Source organism: Glycine max, chromosome 16 (assembly GCF_000004515.6).
Source record: "Glycine max cultivar Williams 82 chromosome 16, Glycine_max_v4.0, whole genome shotgun sequence".
Classification (NCBI taxonomy): domain Eukaryota; kingdom Viridiplantae; phylum Streptophyta; class Magnoliopsida; order Fabales; family Fabaceae; genus Glycine; species Glycine max.
In genome coordinates, this window is record NC_038252.2 from 1,010,129 (window position 1) to 1,020,266 (window position 10,138).

At 28.8% G+C, this 10,138-nt stretch overlaps 2 protein-coding genes across 2 annotated transcripts; one reads left to right on the forward strand and one right to left on the reverse strand.

The window, feature by feature from the left end:
• The first annotated feature begins 572 nt into the window (after positions 1-572).
• On the forward strand, positions 573-908 carry LOC102666083 (auxin-responsive protein SAUR71). Its single transcript, XM_006599696.1, has one exon. It carries the CDS (start codon positions 573-575, stop codon positions 906-908), a length of 336 nt encoding a protein of 111 aa, XP_006599759.1.
• Positions 909-7,477: 6,569 nt separating this feature from the next.
• Positions 7,478-8,680, reverse strand: LOC100797158 (auxin-responsive protein SAUR78). The gene has a single exon (XM_003547806.5). The coding sequence runs from the start codon at positions 8,027-8,029 to the stop codon at positions 7,625-7,627; it is 405 nt and encodes a 134-aa protein (XP_003547854.2). The 5' UTR covers positions 8,030-8,680; the 3' UTR covers positions 7,478-7,624.
• Positions 8,681-10,138: the final 1,458 nt, after the last annotated feature.

The window sequence follows — 10,138 nt, forward strand, 5'->3', positions numbered from 1 at the left end:
AAATATATAATGATCGACTTATTTATATATCATCTGTCAAATAAAGCTTTATAATTTACGATTTTTAAATAGATTGATTTAATAAATGTTAACTAAATCTTATTAGTGGATATATACGAAATCATTATATGCTTTTTTGGTTTTCAAGTTTTTCTTTCTTTCTAAATCACATGTATTTTTTGAGACAATATTACTTGAAGCACGAATACATGAAATACAGACGGTATAAAAAAATGTTAAACTATTATTAAAAATCTATTTACAAATTTAGTGAAATTATAAGAAGTAGCATCAAATAAAATAAGCATATGTAGCTTCTTTTGTTTTTAGATAAAAATAAGTATATATAGCTGCCATTACATTGTTACAGCATTCAGCATCGAGGAAAATTATGTACAAAGTTCAAACGTTTTACCATCAATATCATCGATCGTCGAAGTGAAAACATAACTTTCAAAATCAACATTAATTTATATTTATAGGAAATGGAATGTACGTAGCAGAGACATCAAGTACCTCACAGCTACAATATTTGCCTGAGCCATTTAGAGAAGAAAAGGCTTTGATTTGAAATGGGAGCAAGAGAAAGCAAGTTAAGGAAATGGGTGATGAGTGGTGGAAGTGCTTATTATAAGCGCTTAGAAGGCACTCTATTGGTACCTAAGGGTTATGTTCCAATATGTGTTGGCAAAACTGATGATACTTGCAAGCGGTTTATGGTTCACACTAGAGCACTTCGTGATGCATATTTCAAAGAGCTGCTGGGTAGGTCTGCTGAGGAATATGGTTTTAAGAATGAAGGGGTTCTGAGGATCCAATTCGAAGCTCAAGATTTTGAAGAATGGTTGATCAAAAGGTCCAATTCCAATGAGAAGATTACAAGTAAGAGGAGGGTTAAACCAATTTAACTAATCAAAGACAATTCATTTTCTTGAGGGGCTAGCTTCCTTGTTCATCATTGATTTACATGGATTTTTGTTAGATGAGAGCACTTAATATAGGCTAAATATGTAAATGTTTATTACTAGAAATCATGGATGTAGTTACAACAAATTAAGAATTTAATTCATTACTAGAAATGATGGATGTACTTATTACAAATTAAGGAGATATAAAATTAATTTGTTGGTAAAAAGAGAAAAAAAATATAAAGAAGTTTAAATTCTTTCACTAACAAAAATTAATATACTCATAACTATATAATATTTATTAATAAAAAAAACCTTACTACAAATTAAAATTTTAATCTATTCTTATGCATTTATGATATTCTATTATACCCTAATATGTGATTATAAACAAGTATACGTGGGCATATAACACACAACAAGGCGAGAGTCAGCGATGACTAATCAAAATACCCTTTTATTGTAATTAATGCAAGGTATGAGGATAAATTTTAGAGAAATATTAAGAACATATTTTTTAACATACTCTTTCAAATATAATATAATATAATATAATAATTTTTAGACCGATAACATATCAAAATTGAACTCTTTTTTTTATTTGGTTAAATTTTAATAATACATAGATGGACGGTGAATGGTTTAATTAGTGGATTTCTTATTGTGTATTTATGATTATATAGTTCTAAAAAACTAAGTATATTACATTAAATGCTTTAAATTGTTTAAAAATAAACATTAAATAATTTTTACAATTAGTATAAAAAAATATTTTTAATAATTTTTTGTTTCTAATTTCTTATAGTATTATGTTTCATGATTCAGTGAAAGCATCCACACACCTGTTTCCTTCATGATAGACATTATTAATTCAATAAATCCTTAATTTAATGTATAAAAAGAATGTGGCTGATAGATACTTACGAATCTACGATATTTAGTATGGAAAAAAAAGTATTTGAAATGAGGAGAATCCTCAATATCCTAAAGGGGATCAAATTTACAATCAAAGGGTGCAAGGAAAAAAAAAAGTTGTAATGATCTTGAATCAACATAGGACAATATGAATTTTCAAACATTGATTCGTAGAATATGTAAGATGACAACTTTACAATTGTTGCTTTGGAATCGAGGAAAAAGGAAAATTAGGGGTTAGTAATAAATTACAAGTTTAACATAATTTAATAATTATACAAGTCAATTTCACCAACTATTGACGACATAAATATGATGAACTTGTAAATAAGATCATTGGATTAGAACTTAGAAGCGCATACTACTTTTTCCCTCGCCCTACCAAATTGATGTACACTTGAGCATTTAAAGATTTGCTAGCAAATGACTTATCCATTTAAAAGCCCTTTTTTAAATAAAGAATCACAAAAGAGAAAAAGGCATCAAATCGCTCCTGGAAAAATTGCTGATAATAATAAATTAATAAGAAAGCGATAGTTACAATTTTCAGCTATATTGTTTGGTTTCTAACACCTATAAACAGCTAGCACTTGCCACTTAATTTGGTTGTACTCTTTCAACATGTTCCTCTAAGCATTTCGTCACATTTCCCAGTTGATTCTTCATTCGGTGACATACAAACAAAAGATTACGTACTCACGAACATGATAAGGATAGAAATTCCAATTAATTTAATTTGTTCTTTCTTGTTAATTTAAAACCAAGCAATGTATATCACAAATGTATGCATATGTGACAATAATGTTGTACAAATTTGATGCCCTACACATATCACCTCATACACAACTAGTATGCTCAAATCTGTAACCTAATCTTATCCATATTTATACGACTCAACCTATTCATGCCGTGGGCCTTAACTCTGATACCAGCCAGCTTATCACAATTTTGGTCTTTAAAACATTCCATGAATCAAAGAGGCGTGTGTGCACACAACTTTTATTTTATTATTTCAACTTTTCAGTGGATGGGAATTAGGAAAATGGTATCTCAAACAATTTTTCGGTCCAAAACAAATTAACTTTGTTCTTAAGTTTTCTCTCATGTAAACAACAATAGTGTTAGTCCCTTCATGACGTGAATTTTTCTTCTTCTTGTGTTTTGCACCATGTGGGTTTGATATGGAAATGTAATATTCTTCCTTGTCGAAATTTAAAAAAATAAAAATAAAAATATATATATATATATATATATATATATATATATATAAAGAATAATTATATTTTGACAATCTAAAATTTTAAACACTCAATCAATAATTATCTTTTTTATTTGTTTCTTTTTATATTATTATTTATATTAATCATTTTTCTCTTTTTTCTTTTTTTTTCTCTCGAGTTATAAATAAATTAAGGTTATTCAAAAACATTTTTCATAAATAAATAAACATGTATAAGTATAAATATGTATATGAAACGGTGGGCGACGAGAGGCCCACGGTAATTGATGAAATTAATGATCTAACATATGAAAAGACTAAAAATAAAAGGAAAAAAAAATTGAAACTGTGCTTACTCTTCTGGCCTTCTCTGTCAATGAGTAACACAGGCTAGCTAGGCTGCATTGACGGTTGTGAATAAAGTTCTGCCGCTTCGAGAAAGAAGATGAACAAGAATGAATGTCTAGAATTAATTATGCCTACACCCCTACAGGAAAATAAACTAAAAATTAAATTCAACTCCAGCTAGAATTTCAGAGAAAAAGTTCTGAGATAAGATGAGTTGATTAGTTTTAAATATAATTATAACCAAACAAAATTTTGATTTACTAAATTCGCGTTGAAGATCTCAAGTTAGTTAATAAGTAATACGACTAAAATAGTTATATACATCAGCATAATCCTCATCGTCTTACGAGCCAGTTTTATATATATATATATATATTGGTCTAGTAAAAATATAAATTTTAAGATGATACCATTCTTATTTAATAAATGATGAATGCCTGTACGCCTGTACGGTTATTTAATATTATTTTTGTTCATTTATTTATTTTCTTATTTGTATTTATCCTTTTTATTTTTATTTAGAAATAAGGATAATCTTTATTAATATAAGAGATATTATTATCAAAATCTTTATCAAGATAAGAGAAATACTTATTAAGTTATAAAGTCAGGTAATGATTCACCAACCAGCTAGTTCTTTTTATGAGGCATAAATGAGAGAACTTATCCTGAAAGTGAAAGAGTTATTGAAAATGCGTTGAAACATATATTTTTAATACATTGTTTTTAACATGTTTTTTTATTTTTTTTATTAAAATTTATCAATAATTATAAAATTATGAGACATGTTCATTTAATAAGATGTGAGATATGTAAATTTTGTGACTTCTAATAATTTTAACTAATTAAGGAGTGTATGATAAAAAAAATAGTTAAAAAAAAGAATTGTTAACATTTCTTTTTTAATAATTGTTGTTGGATTTATCGAACCATTATCAAGCTATTAGATTATTCTCAATGTTCAATCACATAAATTTTACCTTAAAAATATTACATGAGGAATAGACGTATATTTAATATTAAGTAATAATATATCCTAAATAATATATATAACTAGATGATAATCTTTATTTCATAAGTTAACTTTTAAGATTAAGTAACTTAATCTAAATTTAAAGACTTCTTTATACACAAATTTATTGGAGTTATATATTATAAGGGTATATCCATCTATATATTGAAATTTGAAAGCATTCATTCATGTCAATAGAAGGATTTGATTTGCTCTCTCTTTTCAATCTTCAATAAAATGCTATCGATCGACTCATTAAGAAAAAAAAATACTAGTACTTGGGGGGGAAATCACCAATTAATAGAAGTAAAAAAAATTATGCTTGCTTAGCAATATTTTTTATTAGGAAACAGACATGGTACCAAAATTTGAGTCTTAACCAAGCAAGCTTTTCCTAAATAAATAAATAAAAAACCAAGCAAGCTTATGGTATAGAACAACATAACATCTTGATTTCACAAGCAATATCCGGAAAAACAAAGACAACCAATGCCAGCCTTCAAGTCCAGTACCAATTCCAACCCAACTAGCTAGGAAGACTAGATCCTGTAATTTCGGTATAGATCCTCGTTAGTGTCGCATCTAAAGCACTTTTTTTTGGTACAAACAATTACATCAAAAGTACTTATGCTTGCGTGTATCACCGTGTTTGTTCACTTTTTCTTGTTCATTACTAATCCCCATGTTCTCATAGTATTGGATTTTGATGTGCAATTGAATTCAAGACAGGTCCTCAATGTCCAAGACCTTTTCAATCTTCGAATCATATTCTTAATGTATGGTCAAATACACTTGATGACAAAAAAATAAGGTCAAACATCACTGTCTTTGGTCGATCCAATTAGATGCATCAGATCTTGGGGACATCCATTAATGTTTGAGCTAATTAAGCGCAATCATCAATACGCATATAATGAAAACGAGAGTGTACCTAAAGCACCGTAGACTAATCCCACTTTTCTTTATTTTCTTATTATCCACAAATCTCATTTACTTTCCTACTTTCTGTTGTTTGGAACTTGGATCACAGCTTGGTGAAAAGTGGTTTAAATCTTTGGTTCAAATCTGGTTGTACATCATAATTTAAGTTATATAATCTGTTAGCATAAACACTGATATTTTTCCAGAGTTTAATTTTAAATGTCTGTTAATGTAAAAAAATACTATTAACTAATTAAAACATTTTATATATATATATATATATATATATATATATATATATATATATATATATATATATATATATATATTTTAGAAATAATTAAATTATAAGCATTTGCATTTTTTATATAATAATTTTAGATTAGAGAAGTGTTAAAAATATATTTTTTAATATGTTCTTTTTAATACACAATCTATTGATTAAAACTTATTAAAAATTATCAAATTAAGGAAAAAATAATTAATTAAAAAATGAATCTTATTAAAATGTGTAATCTTTAATAAATTTTAACCAACTATAACGTGTTAAAAAATTATTAAAAAAATATATTTTTCTTCAAAATTAAAAGTAATTTTTTATATTATTGATATGTTTTGAAATAAGTTATTTATTCATTATATCCAACAATAACATCACACTCACATAAATATAAAATTAATCGGATGATTAAAAAAATCACTAATTTAATCTCCTGTATTAATAATTAACATTGGGCCAAAAAAGAATCACACTCACGCGCCTTTAAGTAACATGTAAGACAAATAATAAAAGAATTGACAAGATGCAATAGTAAGTATATCTATATTGTAAGAGTAAAAGAGCAATAGATGAAACAGAAACTTAATTGTTCACCAATGTCGGCCACTTACATTATAAATTCTGAGTGTAAACATTATAATGAGTGCCATAATTATTAATTACAGTTACTCAACTAACAAGAACATCAACCATCGTCATCAGTAAAAAGTAACTGGTCTAATTATCCTCTCTTTACCCCCAAGCAACTAGCACTCAGTATTGTCGATCTCTTACTTATTGGTGCCAAAAGCCTACCTATAATATTGTCTTTATAACATTGCCGCATTCTCTCACCAATCTTGAACACGGCACCCTTAAAATACTAACATGTCACCAACAAAAATTTTCTATAATATAAGTTAGAGCTGTTAATTCAGGCCACATCAGTCTAAAAGAGACATCATGGTCAACACATTTTTGAGTTAAGTTGCTTCAGGTCAATTTAATGATAGGCTGAAATAGTTGCTAGCCCAGTAGGTCGTTGGTCAAAGGGTCATTTCATTGTAACTCATTTTTAAAATATAAAAAATTAAAAATTATTAAAATAAAATATTTTTAATCATTATTTAAAGTAAAATAAAAAAATATAGGTCATCATTTGTATTATAAAATAGTAAAATATAATACATAATAATATAAATAAAATAAACCATGCCAATTGTATATGTAACAATAAACGAGTACTAGAAATTAAAAACTAATAATACTAAATTTAGAGGAAAAAAGTTATGGAGGATAATATAATTTTTTTTACACAAACATCTAATCATAATTCATTATATATAATAAGTTTATTAATTTTTAAAATAATTCAGATAATAATTTATGATTAAGTATCGATATAAAATTGTTGTAACTCTTAATGCATACACATTATATTCCTAAATTTATCAATGTTCATAGAAAATTAATCTTAAAATAAATATTAACAATGCATATATAGTGTTAATTTTATTCTTTATTATTTTACTATATATAAAAAGGCAAATAAAAAAAAAAAGCATGCTGCAGGTTGGCCCAAATTTATCATGGGTTAGCAAAATTTTGGGTTTAATTTGATTATATAGGCTGAAATAAGTTTGAGTTTAAATTTTCACTGCTTAATCTAATTTATGTATCGGTTTAATCGAGTTAGTCCATCGAGTCACACACCTCTAATATAAGTTATGCTTAATTAATTGTTGATTTTTCTTTCACTTCAGTGTCATTTTCAAGTAAAGAAACAAGAAAAGGGACAGGCAAATGAAACATGGTGGTTTGGATTCGCATTAGATTCACCTCAAACAATGTCACAACAGCAAATAGCACATTCATGCCAACTACAATATGCCCACTTTATATAATAATAACAATATTTGTTTTATATATAAAATTTGAATTAATCTGAATTCACAAAGCAGTCATGACCAATGGTTTTTTGCGTGACCACATGAGAGAAAACAATTAAAGTCAGTCATTATTATTACTAGGGGGTGTTTGTGTCAGCATGCACAAGAGTAGAACTCGACCAGCTCATCCATGGACCCCAACTGGGTCTCTTCGCTCTCAAGCATCCACAGCAAGTGCTCGAACAGCACCACCTCGCACGACACCACAACCACCCCATCTTCATCATCATGAGAAGAAGTAGAGCAAGACCTGTCCACTAGTTCCTGAAACACGGGGTGGTCGATCACTTCGGAGTTCACGAGGTACCGCCTCCTAGACTTGCCGACATAAACCGCATGAAGTTGTTGTTCTTGTTCGTGTTCCTTGGATGAAGAGGATGTTCCTCCAGAGACCCTTTTGTTGGAAGAGACACTGCTGCTGTTGCGGCTGAGCTTGGTCAATGAGGGCAATCTCTTGATGGCTGACTTGAGCTTTGTTAGCTTTCCCACTTTGGCCATTTTGAGAAGGTGTTTGATGAATGTTTCAATGAGTTGAAAAGAGAGTGAGAGTGTGTGTGATGAGTGATGGGGAAGGTGTGAGGGAAGGTTCAGTTATAAAGGATGGAGGGGACTTAGTTAAGGGGCAGAGGGGTAGCAGTGAATGATGGGATGAGAAGGGTTTCAAACACGTGCATGGCCCACTGTTCAGGACACAGCTAAGAATGAGATATCTGGTGGAGAATTGAAAAAAAAAAAAAAACCAGTTGCTCTTTTCTTTGGCCTCTTGTGAGGGGTCTTGGGATTTGCAAGCTTTGCAAAATGACAAATTCCTTTTCGCTTTTACATCCATGCCCTCTTTTTCTTTTTTCTTTTTTCTGGACCATCACATTTTCCACCTTTCCTCTCCTTGCAGTTTTGTTTAATAAGAGAAACTATTGTATGATCTGGAGCATCACGTCTCTATGGTCTCCATCAATTTTCTCATGATATGTAGCTGAATTTTATTAACTTTCTTTCTTATATTGAAAAATTCGATTATATGTCAGGTAAAAATTAGATGAAACTATAGACTCAATGATTCTAGACAAATTTGTTGTTTTGTAAGATGAAAACTTCCTGAAGTTTTATCATTGTATTATCGTTACAACATTTCAATCAGATGAAGATTTTAGTAACCGCCGAATGTTTGCTGTAAAAAACTATTGTGATGTATCATGTTTTACACAAGGATTAGGGGGTGGGGGAAATATAAGTTCATCAGTTGGAAATGGATGTGTACAAGAAAAATTAACCTCCAACTCTAAGTGACTTTCAAAAGAGGCTTAAGAATTAAGAATAGAATATTATGAAGTGAACTAACTGATAGATATATACCTTAAAATTCATTTTTAAAGAAAGTTGTTCCTTTTTTTTCAACAAAATTTTCCGTTAGATTTAACAATTTCAAGTAAGTCCAATATTATATAATAATAATAATAATAATATCAATAGCGGTACTGTCCAGGCTCCAGAGCCATGCAATCAAGTATCAACCACCATTTGTTGTAAAGCACTCTAGAAAGTCATAGCACTATAACCTTACAATATAGGAATCTTTCATATTATATTACAATATGGAAAGAGATAATAATGAGGATAATTGTAGGACATAAAAAATTCTTTTAGGTGGTTGGACCTGATAATTTTTTTTCGTTCTTGTTCTAAAAGTTTTGGAAGTGTATTACAACAACACAAGCTTTCCTTATTATGATCAAAAAGAATAAAACAAACCGAGGAACAAAAAAGACAGTGATTACGTATTGTATTTGAAATGAAATTAGGTATATATGTTGGTTTTCTTGCTTTTGTTTGCTAATATCAGGGCATCATAAAGACCAAACAAATTAAGGTGTTGGTTGGTTAGCAAGCCAGCAAGGATCGCATCAGTGAAATGCACTCAAACTGGGAAAATTCATCCACACTTCACAAACTACAAAGCATTGGTGCCCACATACTTGTCCTTTTTATGTATATGCCTTACTAGCTTTCTTTGGTACAGAGGTACCATTAGCAAGGTTCTAAATGCATATGGGGCCAAGGAACCTCATCTAACACAGCATTGAAAACTCAAATTATATGACTTTGTCAATTTCTCCAAAATTCAATTCCAAGGTCAACTAATGAAATTTCTTAGCATAAGTAAAGAATCTCTCTTATATTCAAGTGAGTTTTGTATACCAAAATTTGTGGTATTTATGTGACTCCACTGTAATTCAAATTCTAGCATTTGTATAATTAATAATAAAGGAATGTTAGCGATATTCTCTCTAACACTCTCTTTCAAAGACTTTTAATATGATGAATTAAAATTTATTGGAAAGCATCAAATTTAGCAAGTTTTACTTCTCATTTAATATAAATCAGGAAAGAAAATCATTAAATATGAATCAAAACCTCCCAAAAATTATAATTTTCAATAAATTTTAGAGAAAGTTTTAAAAAGAATGTCTAAGAGAATATTGCTAGCATTTCTCTAAATGATAATAATAATGTGTAAATATTTAGTGCATACCTTATTCGTGAAAAACAATAAAACACTTGCAAATGGAGAGTTTCTGAAGGGGAAACATAAATTAGATGTGTCATGGG